The 20479-nt window shown below is 49.9% G+C and overlaps 8 protein-coding genes across 8 annotated transcripts; 6 read left to right on the top strand and 2 right to left on the bottom strand.

Moving 5' to 3' along the window:
- Positions 1 to 42: 42 nt before the first annotated feature.
- Positions 43 to 510, top strand: FPSE_05391 (uncharacterized protein; the record flags this gene model as incomplete). Its single annotated transcript, XM_009258509.1, has 4 exons — positions 43 to 47; positions 182 to 266; positions 323 to 383; positions 452 to 510. 4 exons carry the CDS (start codon positions 43 to 45, stop codon positions 508 to 510), a joined length of 210 nt encoding a protein of 69 aa, XP_009256784.1.
- Positions 511 to 840: 330 nt separating this feature from the next.
- Positions 841 to 1671, bottom strand: FPSE_05392 (uncharacterized protein; the record flags this gene model as incomplete). Its single annotated transcript, XM_009258510.1, has 3 exons — positions 841 to 1302; positions 1361 to 1575; positions 1629 to 1671. The coding sequence occupies 3 exons, from the start codon at positions 1669 to 1671 to the stop codon at positions 841 to 843; spliced, it is 720 nt and encodes a 239-aa protein (XP_009256785.1).
- A 668-nt stretch (positions 1672 to 2339) lies between these two features.
- On the top strand, positions 2340 to 3683 carry FPSE_05393 (uncharacterized protein; the record flags this gene model as incomplete). Its single annotated transcript, XM_009258511.1, has 4 exons — positions 2340 to 2437; positions 2490 to 2581; positions 2630 to 2830; positions 2890 to 3683. The coding sequence occupies 4 exons, from the start codon at positions 2340 to 2342 to the stop codon at positions 3681 to 3683; spliced, it is 1185 nt and encodes a 394-aa protein (XP_009256786.1).
- A 744-nt stretch (positions 3684 to 4427) lies between these two features.
- On the top strand, positions 4428 to 6827 carry FPSE_05394 (uncharacterized protein; the record flags this gene model as incomplete). Its single annotated transcript, XM_009258512.1, has 1 exon — positions 4428 to 6827. The coding sequence occupies one exon, from the start codon at positions 4428 to 4430 to the stop codon at positions 6825 to 6827; it is 2400 nt and encodes a 799-aa protein (XP_009256787.1).
- A 719-nt stretch (positions 6828 to 7546) lies between these two features.
- On the top strand, positions 7547 to 9289 carry FPSE_05395 (uncharacterized protein; the record flags this gene model as incomplete). Its single annotated transcript, XM_009258513.1, has 5 exons — positions 7547 to 7630; positions 7862 to 8002; positions 8056 to 8857; positions 8976 to 9012; positions 9265 to 9289. 5 exons carry the CDS (start codon positions 7547 to 7549, stop codon positions 9287 to 9289), a joined length of 1089 nt encoding a protein of 362 aa, XP_009256788.1.
- Positions 9290 to 10283: 994 nt separating this feature from the next.
- FPSE_05396 (uncharacterized protein) lies at positions 10284 to 11630 on the top strand (the record flags this gene model as incomplete). The annotated part of the gene is made up of 1 exon (XM_009258514.1): positions 10284 to 11630. One exon carries the CDS (start codon positions 10284 to 10286, stop codon positions 11628 to 11630), a length of 1347 nt encoding a protein of 448 aa, XP_009256789.1.
- Positions 11631 to 13884: 2254 nt separating this feature from the next.
- FPSE_05397 (uncharacterized protein) lies at positions 13885 to 16340 on the top strand (the record flags this gene model as incomplete). Its single annotated transcript, XM_009258515.1, has 7 exons — positions 13885 to 13926; positions 13982 to 14009; positions 14063 to 14169; positions 14226 to 14810; positions 14862 to 15121; positions 15173 to 15890; positions 15966 to 16340. The coding sequence occupies 7 exons, from the start codon at positions 13885 to 13887 to the stop codon at positions 16338 to 16340; spliced, it is 2115 nt and encodes a 704-aa protein (XP_009256790.1).
- An 854-nt stretch (positions 16341 to 17194) lies between these two features.
- Positions 17195 to 19926, bottom strand: FPSE_05398 (uncharacterized protein; the record flags this gene model as incomplete). Its single annotated transcript, XM_009258516.1, has 4 exons — positions 17195 to 18897; positions 18946 to 19639; positions 19708 to 19812; positions 19903 to 19926. 4 exons carry the CDS (start codon positions 19924 to 19926, stop codon positions 17195 to 17197), a joined length of 2526 nt encoding a protein of 841 aa, XP_009256791.1.
- Between the last annotated feature and the right edge of the window lie 553 nt (positions 19927 to 20479).

Raw genomic sequence — 20479 nt, 5'->3', positions numbered from 1 at the left:
CAACCATCGGAGCCTCCCAGAACTCGCATTATCGACTTCAAGATGCCGTACGTACAATTGACTCCTCAACGATTCTCGCGATGATCCCGGCCGCCTTTCCGACGTCAATAGGCCACTTCGAGCTCCCGGCATCGCGCAGAACATCACATCATACGAGAATCCGTCACTGACGCTCATCCAGTCTCGTCGACGCCAAGAACCCCGTTCCTCACTACCAGCGCTTCTACCAGAACGCTTACAAGAACCACACCCGTCTTTGGAAGATTGTACGACCGGATTGACTATTTAGCTACTACGAACTTCTCGCTGACCGACCTAACAGGGCCCTCGCAGCCGCATGCTGATGACCCCCTACCTCATCCTCCTCTGGGGTAGCCTCGGCGGTAAGTCCTGTTCAACAAACTCTTAGAGATCAGCACGATTGCGAGCTCAAATACTGATTGACATGAAGCTTCTTTCTACGGCGCTGGCCGTAAGGTCCTCGGCTACAACTCTTACTTCGGAAACTAGATACGCGGGCTGCCTAGCTTATTATAAAGCTCGACAACGATGGAAGGCTAGTGTGATCAGTATTGAGTGAATAGAAGGAGATAATCCAATCTGATATCCTCGCGGAATTGTGCTTTGATTTGTATACACAGAAACAAGACAAACTCCCAGTCGAACCGTGCCTTCTATTCACACGTCATTGCCATTAAACCTGGACTCCTAAACTTGAGAATACATGAAGAACCCAGAATATTGCATGCATCAAAAAATGACGTCTAGTGCTCTGCACCGACTTGCAACTCTCCATCTGTGGATAGATACATCAACTCCCACCTCCAAAACGGATCTGCATTAGTAGCCCGTAGCGCCAGGCGCTTTTTCGTCCTTTCGCAGGCTCACCAACAGCTCTCGGAAGCGTTCCTTGCCCGAGCCAGAAGCACCTCCCTTGGCTCCCTTGCCGCTCACATCCACCAACTTGGCGATTCGGTCCCAGCTGGTGCCACCGGAAACGGTGTCCTCTCGGCTCTCGAGGAACTCGTCGGCTTCCTTTCGTGTTTGGGCAATACCCTTCTCCTTCTTGTTGTTGTAGTTGTCATAGAAGTCATCGATGTTCTGCTGAGCCTCCTTGATTGTCTCTTCTCGCTGGGCAGCGAATTGTTCGGCGCGCTTGGCAATCTTGTTGTCTCGGCTTTCGCGCCATTCCTTGATAACCTCGGGTTCCTGCTCCTCCTCAAAGGAGGCGGCCTGGTATCCTGAGTTGTAGCTTACGGAAGGTCCTCCAGTAATGGCAGTTCCAGCAGAAACTCCAGTGCCCTGTTTCTCAAAGATGAGCTTCTGCATCCAGCATATGATAAGAGACCGTTCGACTTACAGCTTCAGGTTGGGTCAGATCAGGGAATTGAGACTCGAAAGTAGATTGCTCATTGCCACCAGCACCACCGAGAAGGTCATCGTCGGCATCAGCGAAAGCAGCAGCGTCATTGTTGGTTGTGAACTGCTCAGCATCGTCTCCAAGGAGAGCCTTTTCACGAGCGAGAAAATCGTCAGTCGAGGGTTCAGCGGTCGGGTCCTTGATGTCGGTTTGCGCTAAATTACACGTCAGCGTTCGTCCCGCGCATGCGTATTGATGATGCACATACCCCCGGAATCGAAGTCCTCGAGCGAAGGGAATCGGTCGGCCATCTTGAATGTGTATAAATTTAGGTATCAATCGCTTAGTCGAGGGTATGCGCCACTTTGTAGGGGGTATCGGATGATAATAGTCGAAAGTAAAAGTGTTCTTTTTCGAAGTGATAATCGTCAGTGAATGCTGTTGCTATGGTCCTCCTATTCAGTTACTGCCAAGTAGGCCATCCTAGCTGATGAGGTGGATTGTGCCGGGCGGTGAGTGGCCTTTGACCCAACGTAGCTTGCTGAAGTGGGTCTATAATATGAATCAAAGCATTACAGTCATGCGTCTACGAGCTATTTCCACTTTATCGGATGTTTATGCTGCTTTGCTAGCTCTCAATCTATAAACTCTCCTTGTTCTACAACGAAAACATTTCGTTTCATCGCACATTCTCGTTGCTCATCAGTCTGGTTATCACGGTATACATCTGCAGACACAGCTGGTCATAACGAGGTATCTGCTTTGTTTATCTGCATATAAGCGCTGGTTAGCAAAAGTTCCGAATATTATTCCTGCAAGTAGCTGTAGTAGACGTCTCCAGAGTGATACTACAACAACGGCTGCAAACAACGCTTAGATAATACTCGCGTCATCTCATCCAATTCTGAGCCTGGCATTCGGTTTTCTTAGTTGCCGTTCGTTGATTATATGAGCCGACGGAGAGGCCTCTGTTACCAAGATGGCTTACAACGATGACTCCGTACTGGCGCGACTTTCATCGCTCAATGAAAGCCATGACAGCATCGCTACTGCTGCGCAATGGATCATGTTCCATAGGTACGCGTCTCTCATTTTCTGGTTTGCATCAATGATTGACAATAAGTCACAGGCGTCATGCAGAGCGAACTGTACAACTCTGGCTGCAACGTCTTAAAGATTCATCCAGCGCAAAGCGATTGAGCTTGATTTATCTTGCAAACGGTATGTTCGTATCCTCATTGTAAGAAGCATGGCTAATTCATATTACAGAGGTGGCCCAGCAGTCCAAAATTCGGCATAAGGATGACTTTATTATTGCTTTTGCGCCTGTGATTGCCGAGGCAGCTTCTGTTGCATATAAGGGAGCACCCGCGGAGCTTCAGGCAAAACTGAAGCGCGTGATTGATGTCTGGAGAGATCGATCAATCTTCGAAGCGCCCATTCAGGCTGCCATCGATGCTCGTATCGGGGGTAAGTACAAAATGACATGAACTTGATGTTCAAATGACGGCGGCTTATCATATAATTAGAACTTGACAAGGCTCGTGGCATGGCCAAACCTGGGTTTTCCGGCTCTGCGTTTGCTAGCGGTGGTGCTGCTGCCTCTGCCGGTGCCGCTATGCCATCCGAGTTTGCTCCTCTTGTGTCTGCTCATCAAAGTGTCACCAAATTGAGCCCTCCTCTTAAGGCCACAGTTGCATCCGCGAGTCAGGAATACGAAAAACAGACCGACCCATCGACACCTGTACCTTCTGCTCCTGTCTATGCTGCTCGCCTGAATGGCCTCCTCAAAACGCTGGCCAACGCCGAGAATGCAGTTGCTGAGTGCGTCAAGGCCAGGGAGGGCCTTGTTTCTGGACTTGAGATGCTACTAAACGCCAATCGCGCCGCATTGGAACAAGAGAAGTCCGATCACGCTCAGCTAGTATCCCGAAAGGCCGAGATTGAAGAGAAGAAGCAACAGGTTGAGATTGGTATCATGCGGGCGCTGGGTCCAGCAGATAGCAACGGGAACCCAGGAGACGCAGAGTCTTTGATTGCCCCCGCCGAGCCAGACCGACCAGAAATGGAGGCGCTCACCCCTCCAGCTTTTGACCCTTTTGATGCGCCTACTCCTGAGGCGTTGACACCCGAGGGTGAACCTGCTGTTGCTCCCGCTCCTGCTACCGAAGAAGAGACTGCGTCTTACCAGTCACTGCCGATTTCGACCAATGGTTCCAACAAACGTCGTCGCGTCGATACTGAGGAGTTTCCTGATCTAGGGGGAGACGATGGCATCGATGCTGATGTTGCTCAGATGCTCAAAGAGAGTTCCCAGTCATGATTGGGGTGTCTGTCTTGTTTGACAGACTCGGGGTTTGAAAGGAGCTCTCCTGGAATGGTAGATAATAGAGAAACAAATCTCCCGAGAGTTTCATGGGCAGAATGTATAACAGATAGCTAGGACTACCAGTGATTGGGTACCTACATGTACGTGTAAGAAAGGACTGGCAACAGGGTCGTGGTCAGTAATCTATACCAATTTTTATGGCTGCTTGCAAGATGTTATTATGTAGGTATCCTTATACTTGACAATTAATAATTGTATTGACTGGTGTATCTCTACAAATCTCGACTAAATATCTCAAGTAACGTACAGGAAAAAGCACTACATCCAGTTAGAGCGAATGCGCATGCTCGGGCAGTTCAAGTCCAATTAATTGGGTGCTGTATCTACAGACAGGTACTGTAGCTCTAACCGAGGGGTCTAGGCTCTGGGCGCACCATGAGTCCACAACCCACCTGCTCGCGACGAGTCCCCACCTAATATTTTTTTGAACGTTGGATGTCCGAGCCTTATTAGCACCCGTCGCAATTCGGAAGCTGAGAAATGCCGCTACGGCGATGACGGCATTACAAACTACCTCAACTCCGTTCCCTTCTTACTATTCATAATATCAGAGTGCCTGTCAGCTTCACCAACGTCTCTAGGCACGCAGTTCAACATTCCCTCTGTCCCTCCGCTCGACAGTGCCGCCACTGAACATGCTACGCTGAGTCGACGTCTAATCAATTCCCTACCGTCATCATGGTCTCGGGAGTAGCACGCCGTGTGCTGCTCCCACGTCTCGCCGAGTCCTCGCAAGTGTCTCTGGCCGCATCGCGAATTCAATTGGGGCCTTCATTATACAAGCCCGAAGCTTCACCTCTTCAGACAAGGCTTTTCCACGCTTCTGGCCCTCACCAACCCGCCCTGCCTCCGTTCTCAATCGCTGCCTTCCAAACACCAGCAAACAAGAATATATCCCATACCCGACGTCCCCTGGCACAAATTCGATCTTCTACATGCGGTCCGTTTTCGCACGCCCTGCGGCAATTTTCAACAGCCCCTCGTTTACTCCAGGAAATCCAGACCAAGGTCGAAGAAGGCGCCAAGAAACCTGTCGAGCTTGAGACCAATCGAAATATTGAGGATGAGCAAAAGCAAGAATTCACCAAGAGCGAAAAGGCTGCCAAGGCTGCTCAAGTCAACCTAGCTGCCAAACTCTCAAAGGAGGGAAAGCAGGCTGGAAAAGCTGGTTCAGCCGAAATTGTACGGCTCATCAAAATTGCCCGTCCGGAAATCCGCTGGCTCGGTATTGCTTTTGTCTTCCTGGTTGTTTCCTCTAGTGTCACCATGTTAATCCCCTTCTCCGTTGGTCGAATCTTGGATCTTGCTACCAAAGGTGAATCTGAGGATGTCCGTCTGTTTGGCTTAACTATGAACCAGTTCTTCTTTGGCTTGGGTACTGTCTTGACTATTGGAGCTATGGCCAACTTTGGTCGAGTCGTCCTTCTCCGAATTGTCGGCGAACGTGTCGTTGCCAGACTCCGTTCCCAGCTTTATCGACGTACATATGTCCAAGATGCCGAATTCTTCGATGCGAACCGTGTGGGTGATCTCATCTCACGCCTCAGCTCTGATACTGTTATCGTTGGCAAGTCTGTGACGCAAAATCTCAGTGATGGTCTTCGAGCCCTCTTCAGCGGTGGTGCTGGTTTTGCCATCATGGTCTGGACAAGCCCTCAGCTGACTGGTTTATTGCTACTTATGTTCCCGCCAATTGCTGTTGGAGCCTTCATCTATGGTCGAGCTATTCGAAACATCAGCAGGTCAATCCAGAGGAACTTGGGAACTCTAACTAAGATTGCCGAGGAACGACTTGGCAACGTCAAGACCAGTCAAGCGTTCGTAGGTGAGGTGCAAGAAATTGGCCGCTACAACAACCAGATCCGAAAGATCTTTGCTCTTGGTAAAAAGGAATCGCTTATCGCTGCTACCTTCTTTGCTTCCACTGGCTGGGCCGGCAACATGACGATCCTTGCTATGCTTGTTGTTGGAGGTGGTTTCGTGCGCAGCGGGGCCATGTCGCTTGGAGATCTAACGTCGTTCATGATGTACACTGCTTTTGCAGGTTCAAGTCTATTCGGTCTTTCGGGTTTCTACTCGGAACTCATGAAGGGAGTTGGTGCCGCAAGCCGACTTTTCGAACTTCAGGATCGCAAACCTGGAATCCCGCAAACGGTCGGTGTTCAAGTAAAGTCTGCACAAGGTCCTATCAGATTCTCAGATGTCACTTTTGCCTATCCTACTCGACCAGCCGTCAAAATCTTCAACGGGCTGGATTTCGAGATCCCTTCAGGCAGCAACGTATGTGTTGTTGGTCCATCAGGAGGTGGTAAGTCAACAGTGGCTTCTCTGCTTCTAAGATTCTACAACCCTGTGTCGGGCTCCATCACCATCAACGGACAGGACATCTCTGGTATGAATGTCAAGTCATTGCGAAGGCGAATTGGCATGGTTTCACAGGAACCTGTCCTTTTCTCTGGAAGCATTGCCGAAAACATTGCCTACGGAAGGCCTCAAGCGAGTCGTTTCGATATCATTTCCGCTGCTCGACAAGCAAACTGCAACTTTATCAGCGATCTGCCTGATGGTTTAGAGACCCAGGTCGGTGCTCGCGGCTCTCAACTTTCCGGTGGTCAGAAGCAGCGAATCGCTATTGCGCGAGCTCTTCTTAAGGACCCTGATATTCTAATTCTCGATGAAGCCACATCAGCGCTAGATGCCGAGTCAGAGACTCTTGTCAACGAGGCTCTGGCTGGTCTTTTGCGTGGCCGTAACACTACCATCTCGATTGCTCACCGTCTCTCCACTATCAAGCGATCCGACCAGATCATCGTTCTCAACAACGAGGGTAAGGTCGCCGAAATTGGCAGCTACAGGCAACTCGCTGCCGACAAGGAGAGCGCGTTCAGCAAGCTCATGGAGTGGCAGATGAGCGGTGGTGAGGTTTCCAAGGAAAGCGGATCGACTGCTTCACGGGCACATATTACCGAGGCCGAGGAGCTTGAGGACGACCTGGAGAGAGGTGAAGAGGAGGAGGAGCAATTCGACGAGCATGACCAAGAGAACAGGGACGCCAAGAGCGAGGAGAAGAAACCCTGAAGCATCTTGGGTGATATAGAGCAGAAGAGCATTCCCGTCAAGACGTAATATGGTGGGGGTTACGGGTTGAAGAAAGATTAGACGAATCATGTACATTATATATCCTGGTATCTATGTCCGAGTCTCTATGGCGGATGATTGGAACGCCAGCTGCAGCAAAGAGAACTCCACTCGACATGTATCCTACTTTCATTGGCGTCGCTGGTTTGGTTATTTGATCTCCAAAAAAGGGAAGAACATATTTTAGGCAATGGGGATCGACAGCCATGTATAGAAAGCAGAATCTCAGTATCTTGACCAAAACCAATGCTCTATGGTAAACATCGTGAGTTTTTTTCAAATCACAAATTTGTATTATGCCTAGGACTGAGACCTCATGGTTGTAATTTAAATAGAATAAGAGAAACAAAGCTGAAAGCCTAACCTCCATCGGACCCCGGACTGTGAAGCCTACCTAACTGGAAGTGGGCAAAGCCACTTCGACCATGTTTATTGAGTACGGCACATGAGAACAAACCTAGCGACATGGTTCACGGGTGTTGCCATTCCAAGATTCCAATTCTTTTGCAGCGCCTAATAATGAGAATATCCAGAAACACTTACACAAATTCTGAACTGCCGAATGTTGACTATCATCATATGTTTCAGCAACTTTCGTGATGACGAGGAGTGTATCGCGAGGTTGATGGCTTACAGAGCTGAGCTCTTAGTTGTGCCACATGGCTTATGTTCCTATCAGCCTATCACATAATGCGGTGCCCAATAGGAGAAGGTGGAAAACTGCCAGAAATGCCGACATAAAGGTAATTTCCACTTTCAGCATCAGGACATGCATAGCAGAGACAGCATGAACCGAATGTTGTGCCAATAGAACAAGTGCAGGTTAGGCTCACCGGCAACGGTCCGTCACATGTGACCCGTTTTGACTCGAGCATGACCCCAGTAGCCAAATCTTGGTCCGTCATAACCGGTTTGCATTCTTGACTGAAATATAGACTGCTTTTACCAAACATTATTCTTGATCTGTTAAAAAGTCAATAACTTGCACGCGACCTCTTGTCAATCTTTCTTTGTTGCCTTTGACCAAACCTGCTGAACTTGCGCATCAAATGTCGACCGAGGCTGAAGGAACCTTTGAGGTGGCAGACGCCAGCCTCTACACCAAGACTTGGACAGTGAGCATGAATAATCAGTAGCTGACAGAGACAAAAACTGATGCAATCAACAGCCCCAAGGCCCCGTTCGAGCCCAGGTGATTCATGTCCATGGCTTCAGTGATCACGTCAACTGGTACGATGACGTGTATCGAATTTTAGCCTCTAGTGGCATTCAGGTCTTCGGCTTTGACCAGAGAGGCTGGGGTCGAAGCGTCAAACAACCCTCTGACAAAGGAAATACCGGTTCAACGGCGCGCGTAGTTGCCGATGTTGCAGCGTTCATCGAGAGCAAGCTCCCTTCGGATGTCCCTGTTTTTGTCCTGGGACACTCAATGGGCGGCGGTGAGGTTCTCATGCTTGCGGCCGATCCTCAGTACGCCAAGCTCGTCAGCCAGGTGCGTGGTTGGATTCTCGAGGCTCCATTCATCGGATTCGCGCCTGAAGAAGTCCCAAGCTCGTTCAAGATTGCAGCAGGCCGGATAGCTTGCAAGATCCTGCCGAGATTCCAGATTAAGCATCAACTCGACGTTATGAACTTGACGCGCAAAACGGAGGTGGCAAAGGGCTTCAAGGAAGATCCCCTCTGCCATGACACAGGTACGCTGGAAGGCCTGGCATCGCTTCTTGACCGTACGGCGGCTCTGCAATCGGGGTCTATAAAGCTGGGCAAGGAAGTAAAGTCTCTCTGGCTCGGCCACGGAGACCATGACAAGGCCTGCAGTTATGAAGCCGCGATCGAATTCGCAAAGAACCAGGATATCGAGGACAAGGTAGTCAAGACGTATGTGGGAGGTTACCACGCCCTGCACGTGGACCTGTGCCAGGAGGAATATGCGAAGGATATCACCGATTGGATCCTAGAGAGGAGTACAGGTGAGAGGCCAATCGAGGCGAAGCTATAATGAAGAAGCAGCAGCAGGTGTTCCAATATCGAGCGGAATAATTTGGGTTGACGGATAATATTTGTTTGGATTGATACAGAAAACACTAGGTTCATGCACCACTTTTGACATCGTGCTGCCTGTTCTGTTAGTGTATTTACATCACTTGATGCTATTTTATCTCAACTCCAACATTTTTTTACAGAAAGCGAGAGCGAAAGCGTCCATGTTATATACTACCAACAAGATGAAAATGACTGTATTCGGACCCTCCGATTGTGGCTGGCTGTGCTGCCCATAAATCATGGCCGCTTATCTTGGTCCTATACAAAAGCGGTCATGAGCTGCGAAACTAGAGCTAATAGACTGAACAATAGCCCTGCATACTGCAAAGTCCAGATCAGATCTATGGAGACAAACCTAGAGTCCAACTCCCCAAAAAAACAAAAAGCGGGCCTGCTAGGTACTGGCACCAGGGACAAGCAGGGACAAGCAGGGCTCCATGTCGTTGTTCCAGCTCCGTAGACGCCCGAAAGTCAGACGTTTCCAAAACGTAAACAGTGACGGAACGCCGAGATCTGCTCCGGCCGTTTCCTAGGCTTTTCGGCGCCGTATCTGAACTATAATTCAACGTCTGCCGCTCGCCTTCTTCAACGTCTTCTTTCAACATCTCTTCGTGATCCTTTTCCCCAGGCTTCTAGGCATCCCTTGTCGGACTCGGAAGTCACAGTCCGCTTACTAACCATCTCGATCTCGGCTGGCACGGCGGACGGAGACTCACTCACTAATTGTCTAACCTCTATTGGTCGACTTTTGCTGATGATTCCAGTGTTAGTCGTACAGGACTGCAGGTCCAGCTGTTAAAGAAATGCTATTGTCACCATCCATCTCCTTACCATCTTGCCCTCGCTGTGACTACCTGAGGGGCGGACTAAGGTCAGCACTGACTGAGCTCCCCATGGCTCTTCCTCCACGTGGGAAAATGACTGGTCGGACCAAGGCTCGATGGCTCAAGGTAGGAACAAGATCGGACGGGTTTGATCTCTTCTGATTCACCAAGCAACCGGTTTGCCTCGACCTTGCTCCTATACGTATCCTTGCTATACTACCATATCAATATCAACTTTATCTCGTTCACGCCAACCCTGATCGGATAGTCTACCGACTGCAGCACAGTAGTCGACTAACTTGATCTTGACTGTCTGACGATCAACTGAGATCATTGCATACAGCTAGCACTAGCAGATGTTCTTGATGAGGCGGCACCTTCTCCGCTCCTGAGGTCTCTTTGTTGGCGATCGCTTTCATTATATCTCGCTTACCGCCGTCCAGCATTTACCATATCGGTATCCGTATTACACATTCACTTCTCCTATACATTCATATCGTTGTCTATATTCAACACAGTTTATTAAGATATGACACCTGATAACAGCATCCACGCCGCCCACCTGCCATCTATCGAACCCACTCGAAGTAGCTCAAGGCACTCGACCGCACGCAATGGCTCCAGCACCGCCTTTGAGGCTGCAACGGCCGATGAGAACGAGACTATCGCTAGAAACGTCTCGCACATGACCGATGTCGAGAGCCAGACTACCGCCACCGGACGTCGGCAGCCGAGTCCCATTGATAATGATCCGTATGGCCTCTCTCGTGGTTACAAAACGGAGTCTGATCTCGCCGATATCAAAGCCAATACGTCGCGGAAGCGGGATAGTCTCCCTGGGCGCAAATGCTTACCCGGCAACATCGGTTCCAAGATCAAAGCTCGTAAGCTGCAGGGTTTCTACAAAAATCAAAATGCGGCAATTGATCGCATGCTCAAGTCGGTCGAGGAACATCGTGACGAAGCTCGCGATCAACATAGTGAGGATCAGCTCAAGTTTCGTATTGCAGTTTGGGGTTCTTTGGCAGCCAACGTTCTGCTGTCGATCCTTCAGCTTTTCGCTGCCATCTCGTCGGGCTCGCTTTCGCTTTTCACCACCATGGCCGACTCTGTTTTCGACCCTCTTAGTAACCTCACCCTCATCCTGTCGGCGAGAGCCATCCGCAGTGTCGATGCTCGACGTTTCCCTGCTGGCAAGGCTCGTCTTGAGACCGTAGGAAATATTGTATTCTGCTTCCTCATGATTGCCGTCTCCCTCATCATCATTGCCTTCGCATGTCAAGAGTTGGCACAGGCGAAAGCTGACAAGGACTTTCATCTTCCTGCTGTCATCTCGGTCTGCTGCGCTTTCGCCACCAAGTTCGCCCTTTTCCTCTACTGCTGGGCGCTCAAGGACAAATATAGCCAAGTAAATATCCTCTGGCAGGATCACCGCAATGATCTTCTCATCAATGGTTTTGGTATTCTTACTGCCACTGGTGGCGCAAAGCTGGTCTGGTGGATTGATCCCATGGGCGCCATCTTGCTGTCGCTCCTTATCTCTTGCATCTGGCTACGTACCGCTTTCGGCGAGTTCCTGCTTGTGGTCGGCATCACAGCTCCTGTTGAGACGCAGCAGCTTATCACATATGTGTGTGTCACGCACGACGATGCAATTGTTGGCATTGACACGGTTCGTGTTTATCACTCGGGCCCTCGCTTGATCGCCGAGGTGGACATTGTCATGGACCCGACACAGACTCTCCAGGAGAGCCACGACATTGCAGAGGCGCTTCAGATCAAGCTGGAGGATCTCCCTGATATCGAGCGAGCATACGTTCACATCGACTACGAGACCACTCACAAACCAGAACACGCATTTAAGAAGGACATGTAGGTCTAGCTCCGGAATGTGTTTTCAGGAGAAGTGTGAATTAGAAAGGGCACTTTGAGCGGTTGAGAAGGGGTTTGGAGTCGGCGTTTGGCGCGAAAAGAAAAACAGGGGAGATAAGACACGTACTCGGCCGGGTACACGAAGGGCTATGGAATTAAAGACCAGGAACCTCTTTAGGATGGATGATTAGTGTTTGAGTCAGTTAGTGAAGCAGTCAGACTTGTGGCAACAGTGGAAATCGCGGCTAACTTGACTTTTGCAATGACACGAATTCGTTATTGCAACGATGGCCCACATAGATTAGACAATTGAGTGTCTAGAATGTGTGATGCGTATAAAATGCAGTTGATATAATGTTGTATGTGGGTTGAGGCCCGACAAGTTGAGCTAAATCATGCAGGCTTTGCAGATCCCGGCATTGCAGAAGTATTGACACCTAGCGAAGACATATGTCAGTGTGAGACATGTTCATTGGCATGGGCGGTACAGTAGTCATGTTTTAAAAATTAAAGAGCTCGCGTGTCTTTGTCCCGATCTATAATGTCTCGGTGGGCTCTGCCCGAGTGGCACCAAATCTAATCTACAAGTGTAAAACATCAAATCTACGTCACAGCCGTGGCTAACTACTAGCTCTTGTGCTTCGGTTTAGGGACTGGCATCCAAGTCGAGTCCTGGGAGATTGAATGTCTTTGTGATACCTAAAGGGAGAGATCAGAAAAGGGGCTCTGTAGAGGGATTTTTTTTTGTACAACTCAGCCCAACATCCTTTTTTTTTTTTTTTCTTAACCAAGGACCACACAACATTGGAATGGTTGAGATTAAGTGGACGTGTTTGAGCGGCGAGTCACATTCTCGCAGCAACTTACAAGGGGGATATGTGACCAGTTTCGGCTGTATGCAGATGCCCGCTGGCGAACTATCCCTGGATGGTTGGATGATACGAGCATCATCTGCAGGGTGCGTATCATACTTTGTGGATATCTGTTGTTGAAGAAAAGAATTTGATACTGCTAGTGAGGTTGAAGCTAAACTTGGCGGTTTGAAAGGTCAAGAACCATGACAAGAAACTTAGTTTATACCCATCGTCATGCAGCCGTTGGAAATTAGTGGCGGTTTACTAGGACCGAAACCCACTCTGATTTACAGACCTACCTATGTTCATAGACCACGTACGTTGTGTAGTACCCAGACCCAAGGGAACACCAAAACGGTCCCGGGTTTTGTACAATTAAAGGTAGTGAACCCCTCAATTTCTTTTCTGTCTATCAACGTGGGGGGCGAATTTGAGCGGTTTTGAAGAATACATGTCCAATTATATGCTGCGTTGCCCTTGGCTTGGGACGGCACGAGCAGAGAGAGAGAGAGTCATACCTCCTCGGCGCTTCTAGAACAGGAGAGTTCCTCAGTGTCATTGTGGCTTGATATGGTTAGAGTTCAGTACCTGAATGGTCGGTCTGGCTGTTCTGTCAGACTTGGGTGGTAGTTCACCGTACTTTGCAACAATGATTCTCAGCCATTATTGGATCAGTTGAGTTCTTTTTTTGATACCTAAAAGCTCGAGGTTAGGTGAGATAGGACCCATGCTAGGATGTTTCTCAGTGTGCCCCACAGGAGCTTGCCCGGGGGGGTGCCAGTGGGGTGCCAGTGCTGTAGTGCTCCATGCTCCAGTGCGCTCTGACCTATGGAAGATGAGTTAGTTCACTGGAGCTTTAATGGAGCTGCAGCTGGACTGGGAAGTTCCCCCTCCAGATTGCCCGGGGTCCATCATCGGATCATCACATCCAACACAACTCTCTTGAGGTGGAGGGAACACTAACTAACATAACCTGCCCATTCTCCTTCTCTTTCTCCCCTTCCGTCACGTCACGCATCTCCTCGCTCGCCCTTCGCTTCTCTCTCGTCCCCTCTTCAACTTTCTACTCCAAATCTTCTCCTCATCAACCAAACTCTTGCTTTTGACCCGAGAGCTTTGGGCATCACTCGCGATTTCTTGCGTCGTTTCAAAAAAGCATAGGCCAAAAAATAGTCTGTGCTAACCTTTAGCTTCTACCGGGCACCCCTGCTGAATCGGCCTTGTTTTCCCCCATTGTTGATCTGCTGGGCTCCTCGACACACTTCTCAAATCGTGATTTGAACTCCTCTATATCTTCTTTTCATGAGCTCTTGACCGACCTTTTCAACTTACTATAACTGACCTGCACAATTTGCACCGAGTCTCTTTTCTCAGCTGGTCAACTTCTCCCACTCATACACCATCATGACTGCTCAAAATGTCAAAGGCGAGCAGATCTATGCTACGGTACGTTCCCTTTTGCCTCCATTGTGCTCCAATTCGTCTTGCTAATGATCGACAGCTTCTTCTGAGCGATTCCTACCTTCCTGGTTCGTCAATTGACTTTTAGCTTTGCCTTACAACTTGGCTGACTATTCCCCAGGCGCACTCGTCCTCGCGCACTCTCTTCGCGATGCTGGAGCCAACCACAAGTTGGCAGTATTGGTTACACTCGATTCTGTATCGGGCGACTCCATTACACAACTCAAGGTAAGCTACCACATGCTTTGCACCTTTTAATCCACCACTAACCATATCACTAACAGGAGGTCTACGACTACATCTTCCCTGTGCCACGCATTCGCAATGACCACCCAGCCAACCTGCAACTGATGAACCGTGGCGATCTGCACTCAGCCTTTACCAAGATCAACCTCTGGAGACTCACCGATTTCTCCAAGATCGTCTACATCGATGCTGATGTCGTCGCATACCGAGCTCCTGAGGAGCTCTTCAACCTATCTCAACCCTTCGCTGCGGCTCCAGATATCGGTTGGCCAGATCTGTTCAACACTGGTGTAATGGTTCTGGATCCCAACATGGGAGACTTCTATGCTATGATGGCCATGGCTGAGAGGGGCATCTCTTTTGACGGTGCCGATCAGGGTCTGATCAACATGCACTTTGGCCAGCAGTACCATCGCTTGAGCTTCACCTACAACGTCACACCATCCGCCCATTACCAGTACGTCCCCGCCTACCGACACTTTCAGTCCAGCATCAACATGGTTCACTTCATTGGCGCAAACAAACCGTGGTTTACCGGCCGAGACGCACCTTCTGGCAGCGGCCCCTTCACCGAGATGATAGGACGGTGGTGGGCTGTCTACGATAGACACTACCGTCACCAAGTAAGTTTGCTCTATTAGCACAAAACATACACTCTCTAACTCGCTGCAAAGGAAAATTCCGCCACCCAGTATGTTCAGTACTTTACAAAAGGGGAATGGCGTCCCCAGTCAGTACAAGAACAACCTTCTACCAACGAGCAGCACCAACATGACGATCACAGCGCGAATTCTACCGGACAACAACAGCATGGTGAGCAAGACTTGGAAGATCAGCACCAAGCCGACCAAGACGAAGACAAAAACGAAGATGAAACTCACCACGAAACCCCAGGCCGACACCCCATCACGATGCACGATTGGGATGCTCAAAAGTAGGTCTATCATTGATCGCTTTCCTGTGAACGAGACACTGACTTTACAAGATACCCCCCTCCCTCTGACTCGAAGCCCGAAGCGATGAATTTCCCCCTCACTCATTACGAAATGTCCCGTGACACTACGCCGTTCATCCCCCCCCAACGTTACCCGAGCCCCCCGCAGAACATGTGGTACGAAGTACCAAAAGATAGGTCGTCTCCCCAGTCAAAGCATGCTCCGGAGATCTTTCCCTGGGAACGTAATCAACCACGACCCACGAGAACTTTTGCAGGAGAGCCTCAACCAGAACCTCAGCCAAGTCCTGAAGAGTCCAGTGCGCAACTTTCGGTAAAAACTGAAGGCATCACAGAATCCGGATCCGAATCCAAGAACCAATCTAGCTCGAGTACCCCTACAGTACAGGTTTCGTCATCCAGCCCTTGGACGTCATACACACGCACAAATGCTTGGGACGAAGTGCCTGCTATCGAACGGTATGTTGACCGTCTACATGGCGGCGGCCATAGACGTGGTAAGAGTTCGACCTCTTCGACAGGTCGCGTGAAGAGCCCGACAACCGGTACATGGCGGGATGATCAGACCAGCTCCAAGCAGGGTCTGAAGCTCACCGATTTTCCCAGTGCCGTTGAACGCCCCAGCTTACCAGTAACGCCGGCTCCGGTCCACCGAAACTCATTCTTTACAGAAGACGACGCGGAAAATGAAGACGAAACGAAAAAGAAGCTTCCTGAAGCCGAAGGCGTCCCGACGCAGTCCGACTGGGTATGTGTGCATGGAAGACGTTGGGGGCCTACAGATTGCCTGTGCGACATAACTGACTTGATCCTACATCACCAGGATCCTATCGAACAACTTCAGAAATTGGCCAAGCAGCAATCGGATGCATTACTAAAGAGATTGGGCGGTGATGGAGAAGAAGGAGGAGTGAGTCGCGAGATACCAACACGCCCCTTGCCCTTTGGTTCGGGAGATGGGAAGTCACCTACTTATGTTGCGCAGTCCGCCTCAGGCGTGTTAAGCCCACAGCCGATGAAAGGCGAAAGATCGGCAGGAGTTTTGCGCGATATGAGCAGTGGCAGTCCCCAACAGCCAACGATACCTCAGCCGAGTTACTCCGGACCCGGCGCCGCATGGGAAAAGGGCGAAGATATCCCGCAGCACGAAACGCCCTTGCTGTCCAAGGAAAAGGGACTGGATGCTCTCACCGCTTAGGAAACGACCGGATGCACGACAGCCACCTCTCCCGAGGGGTCAGAAGGTGTCGGATCTTTTGTCATTGTCCCATTGCGGGATGAAAAAGTCAAGAAGGAATGATTGATGTGTTGCCGCTTGATGGCTATCAACGGACGTGGCAATAAATGCAGGTTTGATGGAGGGGGATTTAGGTATTCGTGGTATGGGCACGGGTTTCTTCTCTGCTTTCTCTCTATTTCTTCTTACTCTTGCAACATTGTCAACAAGTTTCGAGATCTCCGTCGACGGTTGATGCTGAGGAAAAGGAAAGCTGTATTTTTGCTGGAATATGAACATTATGGCAGGGTCTCTGGAGACGTCATCAAAAAAGAGTAGGAGAAGTGTTGCCCTGGACGTTTGGTTTCAACTCATCTGTTTTGTTCAGTACATGCATCATTCATGTTGTTCTTCGTTCATATTTGTTACGCGTGTATTTATCTTTGTTACACGGTTTTTTATTCAGTTTTGCTCACACTTTCTTCTCTTGTCAGCATGCCTTGCCACTAATTTTGTTTGTCATGGGACGGGACGGTGTTTTTTGGGTCGTTGGTATTGATATGACTTCAGATTGCATAACCAGTTTGCACTGCGGCGTTCAAGTGCACAATGTTTTCTTCGATAATTTTGTATTTCGCGGTCCAACTATGTTATTTTTTGTCCTGAAGGACATCGAGTAATACACAACTCCTCTGAACGCCATGTCGCTATCTTGAAGAAGAAAAAAATGCTGCCCTGCTCTTCACTGAGCTGATGGAAGTGAGCGGGTGTATGATACATGTGTGTATAAAAGGTAATGCTTGAAAAAGTAGACAAATATCATATTCCGGTTACGGTCAATCCTCCTTTGTAGTGTCCTTATCCTCCTCATCCTCGACATCTTCCACGGTCACCGCTTTGGCCTTGCCTTTCGAGGAGCTATCTCCCGGCTCTTCATCATCTTCACTGTTTGATGGTGAAGATCCTTGTGGCGTATGTTCAGCTGCTGGGCTTGGCTGAGATATGACCTCAGCGGGACCAGACTGGCTTGAGTTTGCCTCTGCCTGCAACTCGCTCCGATGCCCATGTTCGTTCTGATCCAGACGAGAATTGCTGCCAAATAGTTGGGCTGAGCCTCCCCAGTTAGGCAAGCGAGGACTCGGCGCAACAACATGAGGGGGGTCGACAGCGCGCGTGAGCTGCGTTGGGAATTGAGGGGGACGTTGCTCAGTAGAGGCGGGAACAGGTGCATTCTCAGCTGGCTGGGCTTCTTGGTTCCGGCTGCCGATCGGAGACGGCTGTCTAGCTGCGAATGGAGATTGAGCTACACTGATATTGTCTGGCATCGCTGTTTGAGGCCCTACTTGCGGCGAGTGCTGTGCTGAAGCCTGGCTGCCATCCAGGCGTTGCAGGGGCAACAAAGACCAGCCAGGTGGAATTACAACCCCTTCAGGAAGTTCAGAGCTGCCAGAGGGGATGGGCACCGCATTAGGGGGAGCACCATGGCGAGCCATCAGGGGACTTGGGTTCCGTGGGGGGATGCCAGGGAATTGCGAAAAATTCAGAGGCATAGCCATCTGTGGTGGCACAGGGAAAGGCTGAGGCATGAGGGGTTGAGTCAGTGGGAAAGTGGGAGGTGGTATCGGGTGTGTCAGGGGGTTTTGGGCCTGGTCTGGCTGTTGCTGTCTTTGTCTAAGACGTTGTAACTCTGCTTGAAGAAGCTGAAGTGTCTGTATCTCTTGATGCGCCATCAGGGCTGATTGCAGTTCGCGTTGAATCAACTGATCTGCCTGGTGTAGTAGATTTCCAGCGTTCTGTAAGTTATCGCCAGTAGGAAGAGGAGTCGCTGGGGCAGTCTGGCCAGTAACGGTAGGTGTACCAGCCCCTGGAGTAGGAGGGGCTAGTCCTTGTTGATTAAGAGCAGCCTGAGGCATACCGAATTGCTGTGCAAGTTCTCTGACTTGGTGTCCATTGGCTCCAAAGCCAACACGGAAAGGACCAAGATTGAAAACCCGTGGCGGAGCTGGTGCTTGTCCAGGTTGGGCACCTCCATTCTGCTGTCCAGGAGGAGCTCCGGCAAAAGGGTTTGCCAGCTCTTGCCGTTCCGCAGGGCGTCCGCCCCCTCCTACTTGTATTTCAAGTCTAGCAGCCCGGTTTTGGGCAGCGCGAGCGTTCTCGTTAAGCGTAACAGGGCTACGGCACGTGGGACATACCTGCTGTCTTTCGAGCCAGCTCTTGAGGCAGCCGAGATGCAGAATATGTCCACAGGGTAACTTCTTCGGTCGAATTCTGTCCATTGCTCCCGGGTTGTTCTCGGGATCCCAGGGTCGCATTTCTTCACGGCAGATAATGCAGGTATCCTCTCGTGTAAGCTCTTCTTGGGTGGCATCGGGGTAGCGGTTCATCTCCTGGATAGCTTTTCGGTATCTCAGTAAGGCGCCCAGTCTCTTGATGAAGTCGCGCGCCGTCATGAATAGATCTCTCATAATGTGAATCGGTAATCCGTAGAAAGTAAGGAGCATAAAGAAGAAGACGATATATATGCCAAGCTTGACCAAATCTAACAATGTCAGTAATGTTCATCCAATATCACAGGGATACAACTTACCAGTCGCAAGGTCAAGCCAAAGAACAAATTCTCCTTTAGCAGACCAACCCGGCACTTCGATATCCATTTCATCAATATCGTCCTCGCTTGGGAGAGGGTCGTTGGAGACCTCTTCGCCTGCCGCTGCAGCTGCTTCGCGTTGTCGTATCATGGCCTCTCGCTCCTCTCTAACTTCCTGTCTCCTTTCGGCCAATCTCTTACGCTTCTGCTGCTCTTGGATATTGTGCTCCGTTAATGACAGTGCATACCGGGCTCCTGTCCGCAATGAACTTGTTGCCAACACTGCGAACTCGAAGAGGAACATAACCATCATGTTAGGTCTCGCTTGTTGTATAACCGTATTGATCGTGTATTGGAGGATGTAGACGTCGTAGAAGAAGCTGAGAGCGAGCGACACGCTTAGTCGCAAATGAAACAGTCGTGGGTTCGCAGGCGGCTGTTGCTCGAGAACCTCGACTCGTCCATCACCGATCCACCCCCAAACTTTACCCGTAATCAAAGCAGCGAACATTACGAGAAACCAAGCGCCAATTTCCTCTCGGAAGATGGTCATGGCCAGGCATGTTTCCGTAATCGCAAACCAGGCACGTTCTGTAAGTTGTTCGACTTCAACGGCGCGGAGGGGTCCGTAGAACAAGCGTGTTAAACTGTAAATAAAGCTACTGTAGGAGAGTAGCGCAAAGTTGACCAAGATCTGTATATCATGAGTTGGAGTCGAAGGAGGGGGGGAGCATCGATCTTGAGGATCGTGGAACTACCTACCAATAAGCAAAAGTTGCTCTGAGCGAGATATACCATGGCCGAATAAAAGTTGGCCCGCTGATAAAAGGCTGAGAGCACAACGGTGCCCGCAAGGGCCGTTGAGGCCTGCGAATCGAATTGTCAGCATTGGTTCGTGATGATCAGCCATAGCTCCATATAGCTTCCCCCAAGCTCTCCAACCAAAGCAATACTTACCCCAGCATACCAGCCAAGTCGCATCTTGGGCATGGGAGTTTTGGACAGACGTTGAGCAAATAATTCAAGTCGTTATCAAAATTGACAAAAGTAAACGGTCACTCCCTCATCCCCATGGTTCAACCTGGATAGCCGTTGATGAGTGTGTAGTAGTAAGTAGTTTTTGCAATCACTGCTATCAGTGAAAGCGAGCTTGATGCCACGTTAAGGACAGCGACCATACGACCGATGACGCAGGCCGATTCACGTGATTGTGTTCTGACGTGAGGATAGCTGAGTCATCAGGAAACTATCGTGAAGTTGGTTACCCTAAAGCCAAATCGATAGAATATCGGCTTAGTGAGAAATAGGCACATCGCTTGATCAAACTGAAAGTTGATTCTGCCATTTCTACTTCCCACGATCAAGCACTTTCTCTGGGAATCTTCCCAAGCTATGGCAGCGATAACCCCTATTCTCACACCAGCACTGCTAGCCGCGATCCGTAAACAACCCAATCTTCCACGAAATACTTGGTATTTTATCACAGCAACAACCCTATCAGCGCTCAATAGGCCAGACGAACTACCAGGAGTAC

The sequence above is a fragment of the Fusarium pseudograminearum genome, chromosome 1, assembly GCF_000303195.2.
Source record: "Fusarium pseudograminearum CS3096 chromosome 1, whole genome shotgun sequence".
NCBI classification, from domain to species: Eukaryota; Fungi; Ascomycota; class Sordariomycetes; order Hypocreales; family Nectriaceae; genus Fusarium; species Fusarium pseudograminearum.
The sequence above is the reverse complement of the archived record's forward strand: the minus strand, read 5'-3'. Positions and strand labels throughout refer to the sequence as shown.